The 23,070-nt window shown below is 38.8% G+C and overlaps 1 protein-coding gene across 1 annotated transcript in view; it reads left to right on the forward strand.

The window, feature by feature from the left end:
• Positions 1–23,070, forward strand: part of MAP7 (microtubule associated protein 7) — a gene marked incomplete at its 5' end in the record, with an annotated part of 111,414 nt that overhangs the window by 65,664 nt on the left and 22,680 nt on the right. Inside the window, 6 exons of the mRNA XM_082305816.1 lie at positions 7,258–7,421; positions 8,242–8,353; positions 9,249–9,335; positions 11,815–11,925; positions 17,385–17,498; positions 20,913–21,061. Of these exons, the coding sequence (XP_082161942.1) occupies positions 7,258–7,421; positions 8,242–8,353; positions 9,249–9,335; positions 11,815–11,925; positions 17,385–17,498; positions 20,913–21,061 (737 nt within the window). The remainder of the gene's footprint in view (positions 1–7,257; positions 7,422–8,241; positions 8,354–9,248; positions 9,336–11,814; positions 11,926–17,384; positions 17,499–20,912; positions 21,062–23,070) is intronic.

Here is a 23,070-nt window from a genome sequence, read left to right on the forward strand (position 1 = left end):
GATGGAATGTCCCCGTTTTTACATATGGTTAAAGCATCACTGATCCATTTTTCTGCTAATGCAGCAAGGAGGCGATCACAGTCTCAGTGCAGAGCTGGCAGTGAGGAAAGGTGAAACAGTGGTCAGAGGAGAAAGCTATTGCTGAGGTCAGTGCTGTAAAGTCAGAAAAGATAAAGGCTGGAAAGATTGACAAAGATCTTTACTCAGGTAAGCTGTCTGTCCAAGATGGATGCAAAAGGCAGACTGAGAAAGGGCAGTGCTAGACTGATCTGCCTTTACATAGGCAGTAAGCAAGAACAAAAAGGACTAAAGTGAAGAGACAGCAGAAGCGACAGCAAAAGAGGAGCTGGGGGGACCTCCCCTTGCTTCACATGGATAAACTGAAAATAGAGGCTTTGACACTTAACGCGCGCTCCCCCTTCCCTCGCAGCCTAAAACTGCTGCAAAGAATGGCTCCCTGTGTGCATGACTGGGGAAAGAAACACAAAATTATTTCCACAAAAGAAACATGCATGGTTTGCAGTTAACATCTCCCACATTAAATTAGTTAATTCTAGTGTAAAATTGATTGGTTTCAAGTCTTACATGTCTCTCAATATTGGAATGTATGTTTCTTGATTGACCTTGTTTTCTTTTGCTCTGTTATTCACTTCAGAGGTGCCAGAAATACAGCCTTAATTATGTTGCTTTGTAATCTAATCCAGCATTACTAGTTTGCAAGCAAGCAGAAGGTATTAACAGCATGTCCGCAGCTCAATTTCTAAATCTTGGTTTTATGCTCTAATTTTGTGTCCTTGTATCACATGACTGTGTTCAAATTTATAGATTGTACTAAGAAATGAGATAGAACAAGGATCGGGTTATGACTTTTCTTTGTATTTTCCAGCTTTAATGTAAATGTTCCTATGCCATTTAAGCTTTCAGCATACATATTTGAACAACAACCAAGCTTTCCTTGAATGATTCTTGCATGTTGTCAGATGATATGTGTTATTATGAGGGAGAGAAGTATCATGAAGTTGTTAAGGCTCTGCTGCAAGAAAAAACCCTTTCGTTGGACTGTACCCGTACTGGAGTCCAGCATTGGCTCAGCACTGGGCGTAGCTCTTAGCGTCGCTTCTGGAGGAGCCATCATAAAAGTGGCTATTTTCCTCTTGCACATCCTGCAAATCGGCTGCTATTCCAAGCTGATTGGACCTTGTAGAGGTATCTTCTGTTTCCTGTAGGTTCATCTGCTGACTCCTTCTATCAGCAAAGCATTTGATGTATGTGTCTATGAAATAATGGCTCGCTGTGCTTCTAGAAGCACATCTGTGTATTCAGAATAGGGCTTAATATCTCTAATTTTTACCCTAGAGTAGGCTTTTTTAATCCTTGAGTAAACCTCATTTTTTACCCTAGACTGCAATTTGTTAATTTCTGTCTGGGGTAGCAGGAAAAAAAGTTTCTGCAAATTCATAAATAGAGAGATGAGAATGAAATAAAAAGGTGTTACTTTAAACTTTTTATTTTTTCTGAAGATACCATCATATATCTAAGGACACTAACTTATGTCACGCTATATAGCTGCCTCATAGATGGCAAAAACTGAGCCCGTGAGTTCATGCAAGAATGTCAGTAGTGCATACAGGAAGCAGTGAAAACAAAGGAGATGTTCTCCTTTCAGTCTCCAATAAGAGAAAATGTAGGAATTAATACTTTAAAAAAGATAAAATTTAAAATTTGGAAAGATTATTTCCCTATCTGTGGAAAAAGTTAAATTTGTGAAAAATAGATATCACCCTTTTTATCAGAAAACAGATATATCATAAATCATGCTTTTGTGTACTAGTTAAAATGCTTGGTCTAAGCATAAAATTAGTAGCTTTCTCATGTTAACAGATGGGTGTATATTTTCTGCTGTAACTTAAAGGTGATAGAAAGACATAGCTTTTATATTTGTTTGAAATGGAGTCTATTTCTTTTGTTATTATTTATTCCAGCCTAATACTTCCACGTGCCTTGGCAATCCATCCCTAATGTGTGTTTCTGCTATTGAGCTGTCTTTCCTTATCAAAAAGTAGAATTTTATCATCCCTTCTCGGAGGAGCAGAAAGTGGAAGATGAGTGTTCTGTCCAGAGGTTTAGCATTCTGGTTGTCTTCCCAGCAGTGAGAGTGTATGTGAAAGTTAACTCTTTTACATACGAAAACACAAAAATGTTTTCAGCCTTTCTCTTCCTGAACTTAGTCTTGAGAGTTCAAATGTACTATTTTAATTACTTTTTCTAAACAACGTGACAGGCTGAAGTCTATGGAAATCACCACAAATAATGCCCCCAGAAGGTCTAACCATTACATTAATGACAAAAAGAACAATCTATTTCCATGTCTTTTATAGGCAAATTAATATTCCAGTGACATCAGTTAAGAACATTGCGTGGGGTTTTTTTTTATTCTTTGCTTTTCTTAATTTCTCATATCCTTCCAGAAGTGCTTTATTTTCAGTAGAAAACTTGAAGAGCCTTTTCACGCTGGGTTGCTATTGCAAGCAGATTCCGGGCACAGAAGATCCAGATGATCTCAGGATCTGTGGAAGTCTTTTTGGCTCACAGCAGTGGCTTCTTTTGATATGATCATTAGGGTATGTACGTAAGTGACTATTGAGTAAAAGCCAACATGCTGCAGCTAGATGGACTTTCATGACACATGGGCTACTAAGCTCCTTAGGTGCTCTTAGCTTTTTCAAAGAGAATGGATGTTTCAAAACTTCTGCAGAACAATTTGATTAAATTCCAGTTTTGAACAACTACATTGTTTGGGTTACTTAGTGTGTTCAGAGTCTATGTATCAGGGTGTGTGCACTCTCGGTTGTTTGGGTTTTTTTGGGTTTTTTTAATTGATTTGTATAGCACCATGGTGACGGGATGCTGTAGGAGTCTAAGTAGAGCATTTGCTGTGTGAAGGTGGGTCTAACTTAGATTGCAAACATAGGATGTTACATAAGGGAGTGATCTAGTTCCACTCTTGAATGGTTAGCTAGGGAAGCTAAAGCTTATAACAAAGATCAAATTATGCAAATTTTGCAGGCAATAAATGAAATGGACTCCAGATTTCCTTTTAAGAAGGGCCTAGGGAATAATTTTTTTTTTTCAAGATCCATTTCTGTGACATCTACAGATAGAAAAATAATAAAGATTGGAAATTAAGACTAATTGTTATAGTTTGTACATGTTAGAATAAAATAAGTCCATAAAATCATATACCTTTTTAAACTTACTCTTACAAGCTCTGTGTGTGTATGTATCTGTGCAGTGCTGTCCTCAGAACTGAACCAAACCTAACCATTTCTGTATCAGAAATGAAACATAACAGTAGACTCAAATAAGGAACAATTCTGAAGATGAAAACTAGCCGGAGAAGCCTCCCAGGAAGTAATTCTACAGAAAGAACAGAAGGAGAGAGTAATACCGTGTCCTCCAGGAATGGCATTTAACAGTTACTTAACATTACTGCAGCCTAGCACTAATGAACAATTATTTAAGGAAAAAGGTGATAAAAACCTAGTGTTGAAATGGGAAAAATGATGAAAATCATTGTGTTGTTCACAGTGTATTATTAGTTAAGTTCTGTTCAAATTTGGTTTTATGAAGTAAAATATTGCACCTGTTCAGGCTCATAAACTCAAGCTCTGAGTGTCTCTTCCCTTTCTTTTGTGTCCTCATGAGTAGTAGGCATGATTTCCCAGCTTCACTGTGCCTTTTGTGAAACTTCTGTCTGCAGACAGGTGTCTGATATAGAGTAATTGGTTCTGTTGATGGAGTAAAAAGGATATGTTTTCTTAAAAAATTAATTCTAAGCTAGGAATATGACTTGTCAGAGAAACAGGAATGTGATATTGTTCAAAACAGAACTGCAGAGGTCTTTGAAGATGAGACAAAGACTTTTGGAGTTAATATGTGTGGAATTAGTAAACAACTGAGAGCTTGGGGCAGAGGCTTTCATAAATCTGATGAATACAGAGAAGCCATGTTCTGTAACCTTCCTTTTAGGTGTAGGTTGGGTTTGAATTAGTCTGGTGTCAAGAAAGTAAAATCAGCTTCTCTGCATGTATTGCGTTGACCTGCTGTCAAATTCAGCAAACTGTTGAGCCCTGTCTCGCTTCGGGAGAGCTCAGGCAGGCTGTGCTGCGCTGCCCAGCCGTCCCATTTCTGCCCTGAGACCTCCTCTGGTTTCAGAACCCCCCACCCCCTGGACGTCTGCTTACACATCTGCCCAGACTGACCCATCTCCACCAGGACCAGCTGCAGCTAAGAGTGTTGGAAGAAAAAAGGCATGAAAGTAACCTGGTTTTAACCAGGTTTTTAACCATTCCTTGATCCATCTGATCTCAGTCCCATGAGCAACACTGTCAGCACTGGGAGGAGGAGTACAAACTCAGGGCCTAGAGGAGGGCAAATGCTGCTCCTCTCAGTGTCAGCCAGCAGTTTGGTTAAAATGGTCATGAAACCTCACCAAAATGGATAAAAGTTAATACAATTGTAAAATGTGTGTGTTTTGAATAGGGAGATCTGAAGCGGTCCTATCCTGTAATAATAAGCGTTAACTTCCTCTGAAGTCTTCATCAAAGGTTCAGGAGAAAGAAGGAGTTAACATGAAATGTTTGCAGTGTGGAATCCAAAGATTAATGATACTCTTTATTCCTTTTCCGTTTAAGTGTAAGCACTTTAGAAATGTCTTTTGCCTGTTTTTTAGATGGTATTAAAGATAAGTATTTTTTCTTTTTTTTTAAAAGTAGTTGGTTGAAATTCACTGGGTTGCTGCTTTTAGAGAATGTTACCCTTATTTGATGAAGAAAACGTGATAAATGCACATGGAGTAAGTGGAAAGAACAGTACAGTTCACTGATGTGGCTGCCTATTCTTGGGCTGACCCTATTCTGCAATCCAGCTGTGCAGAAGGTAATAGGAAGAGCAAGCTTTTGCAAAAATCACTGCCTTTCTGGTAACAGGCTGACAGTGGTTCTGCCCAAGGCATTGGTTAGCGAAGTTGGACTGTTAAACAGAAGGCAAAGACAAAAAGGGAATGGTATCTCAGAGGAGACATGTCTTACACTTCAGTTGTTCAGGATGTAAGCCAAATTGTTGGAAAAGGTGGGCTCAGACAGAGCCCTTTGCTCAGTCTTCTCTGGACCTGGGCAATAAAAAGCATCATGAGGGGTCATGTAGTCCCAGGAGAAGGGTGGACCATAGTGAGAGCCATCTCTCTGTCCATCCATTCTCTTGGTAAGGTACTCGCTCCCAAGAAGCGGCAACAGATGCACATTCCTGGTTTACAGGTTAGTCTTGCATTTGGAACACCAATTTTGGCTCTATTTTGTTATGTTGCGAGGCTTTAATATGGAAGAAAAAGCCTTTGCAGATTTCAGTTGGCCTGGAAGCTGCTTTTTTCTGCTGCATTTTGATATTTTCTGACTTAGTCTGCAGTTCACATTTCTCCTTCAAGTCACTTAACTAAATTAGCAGAGAAAAATATTTCTGTAAATCTTCTGGTGGCTCTTGCATTAGTATTTCACATTTGTAAGTGTAAATTCTCACACCTATTGCTAGTAATTATCTATGCAACTGTATTATTCCTTGTTGTTGTAATTATTCTAGCTATGATTGTCAAATTTCCTGCGTGCATCTTGCTGAACTAACACCCATCTTGCCAGGAGGGTCTCTTACGGTTGCTTGTAGCTGCTGAACAAACACCTCTCTACTAGTCTGTGTACCACAGCAAAGCTAAGCATGCTGTCTGCTTTTCTCAGCAAAGTACTTGACATCTGAAATGGTAGAGAGCTGTTTTCTTAAAGGAGATACCCTACATATGAACTGGTCTGCTCAGGGTGGAGCTTTTTGGTGAGACTGCGTATGCAAGTGCACAAGGTTTAGAGTGCACTCTAAGTTATTTATTAGGTGAGGTGGGGTTTGTTTGAGTAGGCAGGAAAGTGCAGAAGAGCAGCTTGGTGAAGGTTAGTTCTCGTGGTACAAGAAGCAATTGCAATGTCTGCTCTGAACACCCAGAAGTATTTGGGTTTTTTTGTTTTGGTATGTGGTTGTGTCAACACAAATCTCTGCTGACCGAAGGCTGGAGTTGCTGTTCTAGAGCACGTGATTATAACAATAGGCTATTATTTTTTTTTTTTTCCTCTTCCACGATTTTTTCGAATCGAAAAAGATCGAATTTAAAAAATACTGTCTCGGACTTAGGTAGAGAACTACCTTACATTGCTGGCCTTGGAAATTGAAAGTCTCTTTGACACTTTGCTGTCCTGGTTCCCTGTTGCTCCTGTGTTATCAATGAGCTCCTTCTGTGTTTGGTTTTCTAATGTGGTTCTCAGTGATATTTGTCTCCTGACCTTCACATGCATCTCTTCCTGCACTCCCATCTGTCAGTTCATGAAGATCCAGAGGTATCAAATGTCTGGGATTTTTAAAAAGCAAGTAACAGGTTTTGCTAGAACACAAACATTTCTGGGACCTGAAGCTTTCAAGACAGCAATGGGGAGAGGTCCGGAGTATCATATGTAAATGGCTTCATGTGGACTACAGTTTGAGCCCATGTTCCAGATGGTACCTTCATGAAAATTCAGACCCTGGTGGGGAGAAAAATTTGTCTTGTGTAGTACTTCTTGGTTTGTCTTGATTAGCACTTCTGAAACACGTTGTTCAGAGCTCTGCAGCAGTGGAGTTACATGACAGATTAAAGTTCGCCTTTAGACTGACTTCTTTGGTGGGTAACGTGTTTCCTTCTGGTCAGCTGTTGGTATGGCTAACAGTCCAGGTGCTAGATTTGTCATCCCAGCCACTTCCATTGTAAGAGATCTGTATTGATCACTGAAGGTATATAGTGGTGATAGTTTTATCTTTCTTTTTACAGTAAAAGGTTACAGAGAATTATCATGGTTTGTACAACAGAAGTGTGTTCACATATATCTGACTTAAGTATTTAGGTATTTTAAACTAACAAAAATCCTTTCTCCCACATAGAAACTATATGCTCAAATAATTTAACTATTTCTGGTGGTAATTCATAGTAAGTAAATTGAGATGAAATGAAATGAATGTGTGACCAGGGTACGTGATGTTTTAATACCTAAGGAGAGATTAGGATCTTATGTATGTCATCTTAAGAAAATGAGTTCAAAAGTTTTTCCATTTAGCTTGGTTATCCAAATTGTATTAAAGACTTCATCATATCTAGCATGTTAATACTTTTATTTCTGATTTTTCTCACAGCTGCAAGAGAATCCGTCTGGTTAGAAAGAGAAGAGAGGGCCCGGCAACATTATGAAAAACACTTAGAGGAACGCAGAAAGAAGCTAGAAGAGCAGAGATTAAAGGAAGAGAGAAGGCGAGCTGCCGTAGAGGAAAAGCGAAGGCAGAGAATAGAAGAAGATAAGGTAAGAATAAATGTCATGAAAACATTTTTCAGCTTGCTTTTACCATAAGATACAGTACTATCAAACTTTAAGAGTTGATGGAAAGAATGCAACATAAGCTATGGGTCAGTAAGAGAGAGCATGTGAAAGAGGATTTTAAGCCTTACTTGCACAGATACTGCTGCTTAAAGTGCCCTTTATGAATCAAATGCAGCTAAGTTGAGCATGTCTGGGTTACAGCGTATGGCACTGCACAAACTCATGCAGAAAAATACAAACTGAGTCGATTTTGTATGGTTATCTGTTAATTCTTAGCCATTTAGTATAAGGGTAGCTAAATAGTTGCCCTAACAAAACCTTTAAGAGAGTGTGTAATGAAATATGCTGTTGGCTCATTTGTCTCATTTAAGCTGGGAACTTACAGTGTGATCCTACATAAGTCAGCTCATCCTTGTGGGTTTTTTTGTTTCCTCTCTCTCCCACTGTTTAAGTATTTAGTAGGTGGGAGATACAAGGTAGGAAGTAGCCCTAGGGCGTGTTTGTGTAGTGGCTGCCATTACAGGGCCACTGTTTTTTCTTTGCGGTTCTGCAGGTCTCAAACAGATCTTACCTTTTCAAAATTGCAGTTAGTATTTTAACTTATTTATGGCTTAATTACTACTCAATCCTGTTCTAGAGTTAGGATGGTTCATCTGAGTGTGTGTCTTAGTAGGCAGTACATAAGCTTGAACACAACTCCAAGATGCCTGCTAGGTTTCATCTGTGTGGAGGGTAGCAGGGTTTGATGAGATTAAGTTAAAAACCCAATAGTATCCAAATGTATTATCCTGTTGTACTTAAGGAACGACATGAAGCTGTTGTACGTCGCACAATTGAAAGAAGCCAGAAGCCAAAACAAAAGCAAAACAGGTGGTCCTGGGGAGGAGCACTACATAACCGCATTAATAACACAGGTAAAGAGGGAGGCTTGGTTTTCTAGCCAGTTTCCCTGCCCTGCCAGTTAACTGGAATTTACTTTGCTTCTGTTAAAAGGAAGGGTGTTTCAGTATATGCTGGTTTAAATTCTTTGCTCTTGAGCTTATTATTGCTAGCAATGGCATGTTTCTGACATTCTTGTGTAGCAAAAAGATAACAAGGAGAAATCTGAACAAAAGTTACAACTTGCTTCAGGAGTTGACTAATTCTGTAACTATCTTGCTACAGCTTCTTGCTTCTGCTGCTCTGCTGTTGATTGTGTGTGTATATGTGGGTGTGCTCGTGCTGTGTCAATCTTGTGATGTGAGCTGCTGTGTGCAAATGCTAAATATCATGGCTCAAAAAATAGGTCTGGTGGAAATGACCAAATACTGAGATTAAAACAGACACAAGGAAGAAAAATTGTTCTTTGCAATAAGCTATCTGTACAACGTACAGATATTTTGGGAGAGAAAAGTCCCTTTTTTCCCCTAGAAAAACTTACAGATGGGCAAATTAAGTGAATTTCAGCTATATGCTTTTTTCCCCCCAATTATCTTCTCCAACTTAATCTGCCAACCATTAATGTGTATACACCCTGTTAAATATGACTCGAACCCCAAAAAAGAGAACTTGCCCTTTATTTCTTTCACCACAAAGTGGTACTTAGAATTCTTCTCTTCCTACTCTAATGTATACATTTCAATGTGTCTAACCTTTCATCAAGGAGGAAAAAAAAGTTGAGAAAAGAATTCTCTGAAATCTTTGTCGTATATAAGTTCAATAAACAGTTATTTTTCATAAAAGGTTACTTTTTTTGCTTAACTCTGTATAACTTATTTGATTTTTATTTTCTTTGTTGTGAAAAATCATTGTCTTGCATTCTGTCCCTAGGTTATTTTTTTGAATCATCATTCACCTTTCTCGATTTAGCAGGCCTGGAGCACCACTTCAGATCTCTGGGTGGTGCTAGAAAACCTGGTACATAATTGCTGTGGTTTGTTGATTCCTTTACCCATAGCTAGTTCTCAGGAAATGAGATCATCAGTGACTAAACCACCCTCATGTAGTTGCAATGCATGCTTAACATCATGCTGATAGATTAGAACTGTTGTTAGTATCAGATTTTTTTAATATTTATTTTTACTATGGAGAGTTACTACTGGCTGACTCTAAAGATTTGGCACAATTCGCTGACATGAAGCATAATATTCTGTTTACTGGAATTCAAGGAGACCCAATTTGAATATTTTGGTCTTTTCTAAAACCCTTTTGGCATACTACACATGCAGGATTTACATTTATTTTGCACATGAACACAGACATATAACCAGCTGCATTGGCTGATGTGTTGATTGTGGATATTTTAGTTCTTTTTTTTTTTTTTTTTTTTTTTTTGGAACAAAGGAAACAGCCGTCTTCTAGGGAATGGATTGCATTTGACCTGTCCTACGTTCATAGGATTCATATTGCCAACACTTACACACAAATCCTCATGCTGAATTTCATTCATTTAAATAACATTCATAGACAAGAGAGAAACATTGGTATGCCAAATACAAGAGGAGATTTTTCATATTGTCGTTTATCATTTTCAGAAAGCTGTTTTATGCAGTACATCCTTTATGCCAAATGTAGAAACTTTTTTGCTGTACTGATATAGTACGCATTTTCTCAGCTATAGATTAGGTATAAGAGATCAAAATCCCCGTCCCATTCCTACAAATATTGTTCTGACAAAGATCTGTGACACATGAAGCCCGAGTATCCTGTCTCCAGGACTGACTCGCACACTGCACTCTTCAATATACCCCATAGATCAATGTGGGATAATCTTGCCAGCCGACAGAGTTCTTGTTCTTAGCTATAGCATTTAGATTTCTCCTTTTAAAACCCATTTCTGAGTTTTATCCCCCTTCCAGTACCCAGTTTGCTGATTTTATACCCTCACTGAGTCATTTTCACATTAGACAAAGTGAGCAAATAATCACATGGGGTAGGGGAGAATCTGTCTTCGCCCCAACCAGTTATAGTGAAGCCTATTATAATTTATAGATCTGGAGAGGGTAAGGGTATTTTTCATGCACTGTATTTCTATGAAAATTTTTTGTACACAGCGAATATACTTTAATCTACTACGTGAGAACAGGTAAATACAATGTTGATGTACTTGTCATAAATAAACAATTGCAGGTAATATTTCAGCAGCATCCTTCTTAATGTTGTCAGTGTTCCTGAGTTTGTATCTGCTTCCAAAACAGTGTGTGGACATATTTTTGCACACACAGAATATGAATCAGCAGAGCATTTAGACATATGCCTCCTTGCGGTTCAGCATGGTTGAATGTTTTGCTGAGTAGTGCCGAGGTTCAGCACATGCTGAAGTGTAAGCTAAACCAGAATTGACTCTCCCAGCATCTTCCAAATGTCAGATTTCCAAATGGAAATTTGCAGTGGAGGACACGTAGTTGATCGTGTAGCTTTTTTGAGAGAGAGAGAGAACAGAAAGCATATAGCTGGCCTGCTCAGCTCATTCACCTTCTTCTGCCATTGCTAGCAACCTTCATGTGACACATGGACGTGCACAAGGTGTGTGCAATCTGTATTCTTGAAATAACCATCACCCCCTCAGTAGGGTGCAGATGCTGACTCTGCAGCAGTTGCACAGGCAAATGATAAAATACTGCTTTAAAATGTACAGAACCTAAAAGCAAAATAAAACCCTTTAGTATTATATACCAAGCACGTGCATTACAAGTAGTCTCTAGCCTTCTACAGAGACTCATTTTCTTTATCTGCTAAGCTGTGTGCTGTTTGGATTGACTAACTACAGCTTCATTCACAGCAGGTAGAAAATGACTCTGTGGTGGGAAGTTTAGCACTTATACATAACTATGGGGGTTTTAACTAAATCTTTTAATTCCTTTTGTGCTTACCCTTGCTTCCCTTGTGCACTAGTCTTCCCTTAATCTTTCAGCATTGTATTGTCATGATATTGACCTTCTGCCTTGTAATAGTGCCCTGTCAAAAGTCACGTTTTATTCAGATGCTAAGGGTTTTTTATGAATAACCTCACATTTCCAAGCATGTTGGTCCTTCCCTGAAGCTTTCTATTGTAAGTTGTGAGCAAGGTTTTTCTGAGAATATTGAAAGGAATGAGGAAATATCGTCTTGTCTACTAGTATCCACTTCAGATCCTCCATTAAGTCCTTGAATTGCAACCTGATTGAATGATAATCAATGAACAGAATATTTTAAACATTTGAAACTTAAATTAAATGGTTTTGTGCCTAGTCTTTGAGTCACCTGTACAACGTCTGCTGAAAAGTCCATTCTATTTTGAAAGTTCTTGTGGTAGAGCAGGAGTGACCTAGTCATGTTTTCCTCCTCCCACTAGTGAGCTAGGAACTTGCACTACTGCATGTGGGCTGTCAATTAGCATTATCTCCATTTGTTTTAGATCCAGACAGGCGATCTGTTTCAACAATGAACCTTTCGAAACATGTTGATCCAGTCATTAACAAGCGGCTCTCCTCCTCATCTGCAACATTACTAAATTCTCCAGACAGAGGTACAGTTTCAAAGAAAAAAAAAAAGGAACAGCAAGAAAGAATGTTCTATATTGATGTATTACTTTGCACATAAAACAAGCTTCTGAAGTCATTTTCTGTACTTCATCTAAGTGGGAGTGAAAAGACTTCAAATGTGAAAAGTAAATGGTTGAACATTTTTTCCTGTGAGAAGAAATATATATTTCTTGTTTTTTAAAACAAGAGAAGTTACCTAAAAAAAAAAAAAAAATCTTACTTTAGCAAATGATAAAAGCAGTGCTTCTGTCAGGTTTTTAGTAAATGAGGTACAACTATCGAAAGAATACATCGCTCCATAGTGCATGCAATCATGTGTGACTTTTTATTTGCATTAGGCCATTTTGTCATTATTTTGTTTTCCTTTCTTCTTTGGTAGTAGTTCTTGAATATCGAAGAACATGTTGCATGAAGCTTTCAAGTAGTTATTTTATTACCATTTCATTTTATTGAAGAGGTATGGGTGGTTTTCATATGGTCTGTTTATTGACTTTTTGTGTCAAGTTACTTTTCAAAGATAGTTTTATTTCAGTGTATGGCTTTGATGTTTATAACTCTGCACAAATGATAATCAAGTTTTTAAAAATTAACGTAGCTGAATTGCTGCTCTGTTCTGAGGATTTATGAGATTGAAGCATTGAGCTTAAAGGAGGTTTATAAAAGAATGTCTCTTGTATAACTTGTGCAAAGAGCTTTACAGAAAAGTACTTGGGAGGGATTTTTTGTCCTCTGCTGAGAATGAGGAGTTCTGTCCCATTTCAATCCAGCTAAATGCATGTTTTCAAAAAAAAAAAATTTAGAATGGAACTTTGGTTGTGTTGCAAAACTAATTGGTAGACATCATTATTTTCTGCGTTTTAACTAAGTGCCATGTTTTATGTGCATGCTTGTATGTGTGTATCTGGTTGATTTGATGAGCCGTGTTATTCCTAATGGGCTAACCTAGTTGTAGAGTCTGGTAACTTGCAAAAAGTACAGCATTATATTAGGAAATAATTTATTCCAAAACCCCAATAATTTTTTTGCTCTAAATGTTGAAATCCTGTCAGTTTTAATTTCAATTAGCTTTTCAGGTGTATATATATTTTTCTAGATGGTTGCTGTTCTCGCCAGGGGATGCTTCTTTGAGGAAGGATCTTGGAAGGGCAGAGTGGGGGAAACAGCAGTAGACATTAAATATGAAGGATAGTCTCTTATGGACTGTAACTCATTGTGTGATAGTTTCTGCCATCCATTTCAAATTCAGGAGAAGTTAGACCGAATAGTAGGCAGTCTAGCGGTGGGGAAAGGGAAGGAATATGGAAGTGGTGGCCTATGTCAAAAACTTTTGAACGTTGAGGCATTTTTTGGCTTGGCATTTTCATTAAAACAGCACAGAACTCTTCAGAAGTCTCTTATGTCTTTCGCAGACTCCAAGACAGAAAGCAAATCCAAATGCGATAAATGCCTTCTTTCTTGTGCAAAGTCATATACCTAAATGTAGTTGAGCCTGTATCTGGAGAAGTGCCGCTCGTCTCTCCAGTAGCCTCAACGTCTTAAGGCAGATGCTTAAAGGAAGACTCTTAACTGTTGCAAATGCTCCCCATTTCACCTTCCAGAGGGCACCCAATCACGCTTGGTCTGTAATGCATACTCCTACCTGCAAAACAGCAAGCTGGAGATGAGGATGATAAGCTTACACTAAGTGGCTTATAGCTGTCATCGAGAACATGTCTTCTGTTAAGCAGCACCTTTTTATCATTTGAAGGACAAGGGGGTTTTTTTGGCCCAGCAAAAGACAAAAGTTTTCATTAACTAATTGCCTAAAAGACTGGTTAATTCCATTTCAAGTATAGTATTGCTATATAGCTCTTTATCACAGTTTTACAATTGGGCAGCTAGAACAGGCTTCTCATTATGCTTTTATGTTAGTGGTACAGCTCTGAGTAGTTGAAACTGTAACAAAACATGAATACACATATTCAAGTGGAGATGGCTGCTGTTGACCAATAAATGTTGTTAATTGTGCTCTTTAAGGAAAGCTTAGCAAGTGGATAATGCTTTAGATGAGGTATAAGTTGCACTTTCTTAGTTTTGAAAAGCAAAACTTGCACCATAGTCGCGTTCCTCCTCCTCTCTGCAGTGCTTTTTCTTTCAAACAGGTGATGGTCTCGATCACTGCATCACCTTTGTCTGCCACCTTTATAGAAGAAATTCAGGGGGTCCGGTATTGTTTCCTATTGAAAGAGAAAGAGTTTTTCCCCAACTACTCCTCAGCACGTTTGTGGCTCTGTATGAGCAAACACCGCTGTTATCAGTGAGAGTCTGCTTCGTGGTGCTCATCGGGAGACCTGTTAAATCCCTGCCTCCCATCTGTTCCTAGGACTAATTAGATGCTGCTGTTTGCCTACTTGCAATTTATTCTGCTGCTGCTAAGACAACTTTCCAGTGTTCAGTTTGTATGTCCTGAAGACAAATACAGATGATTGTAATCAATTCACTGTTGCCAGCTCCCTGGGACTTTGTGTGGTTTTCAGTTACAATTTAGGCTATAAATATCATCTTTAATCTGTTTAAACTAACCTGCTTGTAGCTGGGGGTAGGGGTACTTGCAGCAGCAACCCAATCATGCATGTGCTTCCTGAGTGGAAATAAGGAGCAAACAGCCCTAAGAGCGATAGCCTAACACAGCATGAGGACAAAAAATACCATTTCCCCTTGTCTGTCAGATGGTTTGAAGGACTAAATCTTGAAAACATCACCCTAAGGCATTAAAAACAAGAAGAGCAAGGAAAAAAAACCCTGACCTCATTGTTTTAACATCAATCTTATTGTTTTGTGATGCTCTCTGTTTTGTACTCAGTTTGCTTCAGTGTGAACTGGACACCAAAGTTATGTTGTTCAACGCATTTAGGTGTTAATACTCTTGTACTTGGAACTCAGTGGGCAAAAGTTTATCTGACTGTTCTAGGTTAATGGTGATGCTAATGACTGTTAGAGTAGGTATTGAAAGTGTCAAATAAGATGTTTTCAGGGAGCTGTGCATTTGGAAAATTCAGTATGTGATGACCTTGATCCACAAAGCCAAGGTGTATTTAAATGAACTTTGATCTAAACCCTTTGATCTTTAGAGATTTAGGAAGACTTCACTCCAAGCTCCTGGCTAAAACTATTTTGACACCTCTGAATCACATCTGTTGCTTATACGGAGAAGAGAGGTTTTGTTGGTCTCTAGTAGCTTGCTGTTGGTGCATATCAGCTGGCTTGCTCCCAAACACTGCCTCGGTGCTGGCAGTTGGATGCTGTGGGCACACGATTGCTTCCAGCAGGTGATGTGGATATAAGCTCCCCTGTGTTAGGGGCAAAGAGAAAAGAGTATTAAACCGAACTCACCTTTAGGGCAAATGACATGGGATAGGTGAGACATGGCAAGTTAGTGTTCTAAGTCATCAGGCTCTTAGCTGTGTCCTCTTGAGACTACTTCATCTCTAGGGCCTAACATGTAAGGTCTGCAGCTGGCCCGTAGGGCCATATTACGTTGTAACATGTACTTATCAGCTGTTTGCAGCTGTACAGATGAACTCCAGTAAATTGATAGTATACGTATTACTGATTTATTGGCCTAAAATTTGAGGGATTGCTTTCTGAAGTTGTATAGTATTGGTGTTAAAATACAGTAGGAGAGTTTCTCCAGACTCATCCGTACTCATGCCTGTGAGCCTCATCTAGTGAAGCCTGAGACCACAAAAAAGAATCTGCTGTCTTGCAACAGCAGCTTTAAACAGTGATCGTACTGAGCATGGTGCCTGGAGAAGAAAGGAAGGAAAGATTTTACCATTACTGCATCCAGTTTAATGGTAGTTCTGTGATTTTTCTTCATTGTTAAATTACAAGCTTAATGATAATGTGTGTGCTGTGATGGAGGCCTCTGTAGGGTATTTTGTCTCTGTATAATCTGTACCAATGCAAAATGGAACCATTAATCACAAAGAGCTCTGGCAGTAGTACATTGTGCAAGGACACTTATCCAGAGAGCCTGCTGTGTTTGAGAGTCCTATATTTCTATAGTAATGCCCCTTATTGAGTTAGCAGAATTTAGGGGAGCAATTTGAGAAGTGAAAAACAGCACTGAGGGCGGATTAGGCAATTATATTTTCACAGGATGAGATTGAGATTGGCCCTTCTTTTCACGAGGCTCAGCATGGAGTAGATTAAAGACAGATTCAGAGTTCATGGCTATTAAAAGTGATGGATCTCTACCTTTAAGAATGCAAATTAATCTCAAGTTTATTACAGCCAGTCACTTCAAAGAATGTTTTAGAGACTGAGCCTCAAATTCAAGCTGCAGTTTTGTTGCCATAAACACCAAACTAAGGCCAATGAATGCTGAAATGTAAGAAGACATGATTTCGCTTGCAACATCAAGATTATTGCTATGGCCTAAGCTTGTTATAATGAACTACTATGGAAACTGGTTGAATGTTTTGTTTTGTGATGCTCATTACAATACAATTTGTTGCATCAGAGTATCAAAGAAACATCTAGTTCAATATAAAAAATAACTTACAGGGCTCTTTACGTTACTGCTTCACCATGATCAATGTTTAAATAGTATTTAAAAAAAACTAAAGAAATTTTACAAGGCAAAAGAAATATGTTGACAAGCTAAGTTTGCATTAGGCAATACTGGGAAAAGCAAGGCAAGGGAGTGATTGCAGCCAGGTCAATGTGTAGTGTGTTTTCAAAACAGACTAACAGTGCAAAAAGTTGTCTCTTGTTACTGTTATAAATTGAAAATTATCAGTAGCAGGATTTTTTGACAGAGAATTAATGATCAAATGTACTTATGTATTCTGTGGCTTCATGTATTACTGAGATAACTGTAGCTGCTGAGCTTGGTGTCGGCAGTTGAGGCGCATTGTAACCTTACGCGATGCTTTGACAAAACCTCTTTGACATAATTCTCTGTATAGTAGTAAGCAACCTTTGGTTTTTTTCTAGCTAGGCTGGCAGATTCAGGAAGGTGTTTTAGTAACTGGTCTTTTTTGTAACTAGAAGACTGTATACCTTATGTGTAGAAAGAGCTTGGGACACAAACATCTCTGTCAAAGTCTATGTTTAGGAGTGGCAACTCCTAGTACAGAAGTTATCCTATCATTCCTAATAGGGAATGCAGTATATGTGCAAAATATCAGTACTAATTTGATAACAATTTGCCATAATGCCACAGGCAGTAACACAAATTGAGTGTTCAGATATATGTGTTCCTATAAGAATTCCTCTACTAAAATGGAGTAAGAATAAAATGCAAAACACTGAATGATTGTATGCTTTTGACCTCTGAAGGACAGTGTCAAGATTTTCATGGTATGTAGTAGTGAGGAGATAATACTAATACTTCTGCAACATGTAGTTATTTGTGAAGTGTTTGATCTAACATCTTGCTTGTATGGTGCACGTTCAGCTCGCCGTCTACAGCTCAGTCCATGGGAGAGCAGCATCGTTAGCAGGCTTCTGACGCCCACTCACTCGTTCCTGGCCCGAAGTAAAAGCACAGCTGCATTGTCTGGAGATGCAGGTAAACTTATAAGAACAGAGGCTTCATGTCTCGGCCATTTATTTTTCCAGATTCCCTGTGGGATGTTGTAAAGTTATTGATCTATTTATGGGCGTACGGTAGCATCCCAGAATGAGCTTGAATGTCCATGATTACATTGCATGACAGCATGAAAGCTTGTTTGTGCACATGTTCGCTATGCCTCTTTCTTTCTCCCACCATCTCTTTCTTAATTTCTTTTGCCTCGTCATCAATGCAATAAATGAATTGCATAGGGCACATAGGGCAACAATGTCACGCTGTCTGTGACTGTTCAAGGAAATGCCCACAGCGCTGTAAAGAACTGATTCAGCACACCCACTGCTGAGGCTGTGAGCTGCTTGCTGCAAAAAATAGTTTCACTCTGTACCAGGGCACTTTTCACATGGAACATGTTAGACTTGCAGAAAGATAGGCCATGGTTGCAGTAGATTTAATAGCACATGAAGTTAAATGTGCAGGTTTAGTGAGGTTATAATAATTGTGAAGTTCACTGCCAAGCCCAGAACAGCTTCTGATGTACTACTGAGGGGAAGATTAACATGCAGAAATGTGAAAATATTGCTAGGTGGTAACTTAAAGCCCATGAAAAACTGTATTCCAAAGACAGCCAGGCTAATCCTGTGTTTTAAGCAGGTGACAGCTGCTTCTGCTTTTATCATAGAATGTTTTATCATCATGCACTGGGGACTTTATCATTACAGTAGCGTGTTGCTGTACATGCTGAATGTTTAAGTCTAGGCAGGTCTTTCTGTTTGGTATGGACAGGATTTTTATTCTAATTAAAGGATGTAGAAGGTAAGAAGGAATAGAGATCTGCTAAGATTACTTTTAAAGAAGCTTTCGCTTAAGATCTCTTATAACTAATTAGGCTGCGGTACATTTCCACAAGGGTAGTGCTGCAGGAGCAAAAATGTGGATGATATTCTGTAAACAGTGGAACTAACAAGTACAAAATTCCTTTTCACTCTTCACAAACAACAGCTTGTAAAATGAACACTTAATGTCATCTACCAAGCAGGATATTGGAAACTCAGCTCTTCATTAGGGAATAGTTGAGAAAGCGGTGACTTACCTTTGTAAGTGGTTACTTTACTGGAGCAAGCATGAAGATTTTTTTTTTTTTGTGACTTCTACTGTTCATGCTGCGCAATAAGCTCTAAACTGAGTGGAATATTGGGAAAGATTGCACATAGCAGGAATGACTGATTTGTCAGTCATCAGTCTGAGGTAATTCCCCTGAAATGCCTTCCCTATGCTAACTGGAACTGTACCACCCAGAAGAATAATCCATCTGCTCATTGTTTTCCAGGTATTATTCTCTAGGAGCAATAACTGCAGTCCCTTCATGCAGGACACCTCCTGGAGATTAATGATCAGGTGGTGATAATGGCTCACAGCTGTGCTCTGAGCACTCAGCTCATCCCAGCCTGTCATTATTCCCTAGAAAATTGCCCGGCCCTTTGGCTGTGAAGATAAATTACAATGCAGAAAATCAAAATCAAATTAAATATGGATTCATGTCCTTAAAATTTAAGTGAGCTATTAGGGACATCCAGCGTAAAAGATCTTTTTTAAATAACCCTCCAAAACCAAAATGTGTTTTTAAATAACTCTCCAAAAGCTGCTTTGAGTAGATGCAATCCTGTTGGTACAGGATTCACTGGAAGTGCTTCCTAAAGCATTGTTTGGCAACATTGCAAATGAAAATTAACTGCTTGTCTTTTAATACTTATGATGTCATCTTTGGTAGTAACCAGATAATCAGTGTGCAGCAAGAGAATTGATTCACAGAGGGTGGGAACGACATAAATTATAAGCTGTTTAAATCATACGTTGTGCCACTGCCTCCTATCTGGTTTAGATACACGCAACCAAAAAAAAAACCGCAAACAAACCCCCCTTTTTTCTGTTTCTTAATTTTATTTTTTTTTTGCCAGTCATCTGATAATACTTCATTAGACATAAATCTCTGTAAGTGATAAGGCAAGCATGAGTGCCCTTGCTGTGACACTTACATGAGACTCTCTTTATTCATAATGTTAATCTCTCAGTGCAGGAGAATTTGCAGTGTTAGTAGTGTTAAGTCTATGAGCTCTTCCTGTAATAGCAGCTGTACTGTTTTAAGACTGAAAGAATTAACTGTGTGTAGAACCGTGTACTTTCAAGTGTGCTCAGAGAGGGATCTACAGGCAAGAAATATTGGGTTTTTTTACCAAGGAAACTGAGGATGTAATTTTCTTTTCCTTTTTTTGAAAAAAAAAAAAAAAAAAAAAAAAAGGGGGGGGGGATAGGGAAGAAGCTCTACCGCATAGAAGCTCTACTTTTCCTTCAAGTAACATGCTGAATAATAATTATGCTAAGACTGTATTAAATGACCAGGAAAGACAAACAGGAGCAGGCAAAAAAAAGTCTCCAGTAATAACATAGTTTTTCCCAGTCTTCTCCTCAGTTAAAACAGGAGAATGTCCAAGAATACTTTGCTGCAAAAAGTTCCCCATGATACATTTTGCGGTGTTAGAGTTGTCTTTGAATATGTAATCAAAACACCATATACCTGATAACCTGCCGTTGGCAGGAGAACTTTTGGTAATAGTCTTTGTCCTTGTGCAAACCAAGGAAAACTGCCATCCTGGTTACTCATTCAAATATTAATTTCCAAGTTGATTTGTTGTTTTTAGCCTGCTTTTTTGTAATATGTAAAATAGTTTGCTGTTGAGAATGTATTTGAGTCAGCTGTTATTCTGGCATTATCAAGAAATATTAAAAGTTCTTACGTGGCTGGGCTTCAAAGATTCCTAAAAGAGGGATTTTTAAAAACACATCACTTGCTAAAAATTGCAGACAGCAACTTCATTGATTTCCTAGAGGAAACTGTTTTGTGTTGTTAATGTTTTGATCTGTGTGTATATGTCTCCTTTCATTTTCCTCCACTTCCAAGACCAATTAATAGGCATTCTGATTTTAGTTTTTCTATTCGGAATGTAATTGCAACTCGTGTCAATGCATATACTAAGCTAGTCAGTCAGACCAGTCATAGTGTCCACTGCTTTTTCAGAACCACCAGTTGTATAAAAACTTAACAGAAAAACGTTGTTACTTTCTACTACCCAGTTATGTGGCATACTACTTAATTTATTTAAAAGAAATTACTAGTTTACAAATGGAAGAGTACATGAGTGCCTGTTGAAATTGTATCATTACTATATGTGTGGCCAAGCTAGTGTATCAAATGATGGTTCTGACTTGAGAATTAGTCATTCCTCTATGTATTAATACCTTCTTTCTTTTCTGTCTTTCCCGGTTGTTTCTGTTCCTGCTGGCTTTCCTCTGTCAATTCTTCAATGCTGCTGTATAATTAAAATTAATAAATAACAAAACCAACCAACACCGTAGTTATCCCCATTTGTCCCCGTTCAGCATCTTGCAGCCCCATCAGTCCTCTGTCCTACAAGACTCTGAACTGTAGGAATCCAGGAGACCGCGCAAAACTTTATGCCTCTACTGATGCTGTTGGACGTAGGAGAACACCGCATCTTGCAGGGGTAAGCATGCCAGCTGTAGGTAAGGTAGTGTCTCATGCCGTGACCACCTGATTGCGTTGCTTGTTCGAACAGGAATAGTTGCAAGGATACTTGACTAAGTCTGATCCTCCCCTCTGCGCTGTCCCCACTCCCTCCAATTTGTTTCATGGTTGGCTGGATTTTAACTCAAGTAGACTACATTATGTGGTGACATAGCCTGATTACGCACCAAAGAATCAGCGTGCAAAAACGCCCGTGTTTGCAGAGTGGCTGCCTTAGCTTCTCGTGAGGCACGGAGGCAGTCAGTGTGTGCCCTTTTCTCAAGTGGATTCTTTGCTGCCTTTTAAGGCCCAAGCTGGTGTTGCAGCTTTTCCCTCAGCGGGGAATCTTTTTTCCCCAGCCGCCTGTTTTCACAAAGCCTGTAGAACTTCCTATCTTCTGAGGCAAATTCTAGCAAATTCAGCTGAGCCTCTGGGATAGAGAGGGGGGAAGGCATGCACTCACACTTGTCCATATACATAAACACACAGAGCACTGTCACTTCAGCTTTACTTTCTTAGGAGACCAGGCTGGTAAATGTTTCCTTGTTGAGGAGGAGGAGGTTGGTTTAGGAGCATGGTTTGTAATCAAGGCTTCCCACCGATCACCTGCTTGTTCTGAATGATTTGGTAGCAGTACTGTGACTGATCTGAGCTTTCAGAGAAAATCAGAAGAGCGTGATACAGGCAGACCGAATTCATGGTGACTGTGCTCCAAGCCAATGGGATGCAGTCAGCTCCAGTTCAGATATCATTTGCTGAACCTGAGCAGTTATATTTTTCCTTGTACTGTACAGCCTGAGTTCGTTTGAGTGTGAGAAGAGTGAAGTCATCTCTGCAAATGATTGTGTAAGGGGTGCTTGATTTTCATTTGGCCTGATGGGCAAAATATCAAGAGGCAGTGCTGCTGTTGACATCCGTGTTGGAAGCACCGTTAATGAAAGTCGCCAGTGCTTAATCTTTCAGGCAGATGGTAGTATATTGAAGTTTAAGTTAAGGCACAGCATTGGGATGTATTTGTAGAGAAATCTCACAGTATGTGCATAGTGCATTGCAATCTCCAGGGCTATCAGTTTAGCACCTCTTGGGTCTTTCCATTGTGAGTATTTTGGGGTTTGGGTTTGGGTTTTTTGGTTTGGGTTTGTTTTTGTTTTTCTTCACATTAAAAAGAAGAAAGGTTGATACATTTTGGTGGAGGAGACAATGTAGAAATACTGTTAATCAAAATGACTGAGTTAAGAGCTGATTTCAGTAGCCTGTATGGTGTGGAGAATCTTTTATTCTTCTGTAAACTTTTGTAGGAATTAATTTTTTAGTTATGTTAAAAAAAATTTTCTGATGCTACTGATTTCGAGTAGTAATGAAATAGATCCAGTATAGAGAGTTATTGCTAGCAAGCCAAAATTCTTCTTCATTGTAATGCATTTATTGTGGCTGTGTATGCTTTGGTAACTCAGGTGATTATCATATTAATTAGTAGATATCTGGTAAATTATACTGCCAAAGAGCTAGCTAATTACACTTGAGTAATGACTTCAGGATCAAGACCATCTATTGCTAATATTGTTATGTAATTTTAACCATAATGACCCAAAAAACTCCTCGGGGGCAGGGGGAGGAGTGTGGTCTTTCTTCAAATGGGTTATGGGGAGTAGTGGAAGATACTGTGTGGCAATCAGCAAAGATCAAACCTTAAAAAGTAATTTTTTGCCTGTGTAAAAGTAAGCCTCTGCAAATTAGCCCATTACATCTTAAGACAGTAGAGAGCATGATTAAGAAGGATTCTTGTTGTCAAATGCCTATTTACTGACAAAGATGGTGGCAAATTACAGGAGCTGTATTAATGAACTTGTTAAACAGGCTGTAGAAACTACTGACTCAGCACTGCTTTTTCTCAGCCCCCCAACCCCTCATCCTTAACTGAGCTTGCTTTGCTTTCTTTAGCCGTGTGAACTCTGGCTTGACTTTGTCTTTTTGTTTGCTGAACTGTAG

Source organism: Platalea leucorodia (assembly GCF_965183815.1).
Source record: "Platalea leucorodia genome assembly, chromosome: 3".
NCBI classification, from domain to species: domain Eukaryota; kingdom Metazoa; phylum Chordata; class Aves; order Pelecaniformes; family Threskiornithidae; genus Platalea; species Platalea leucorodia.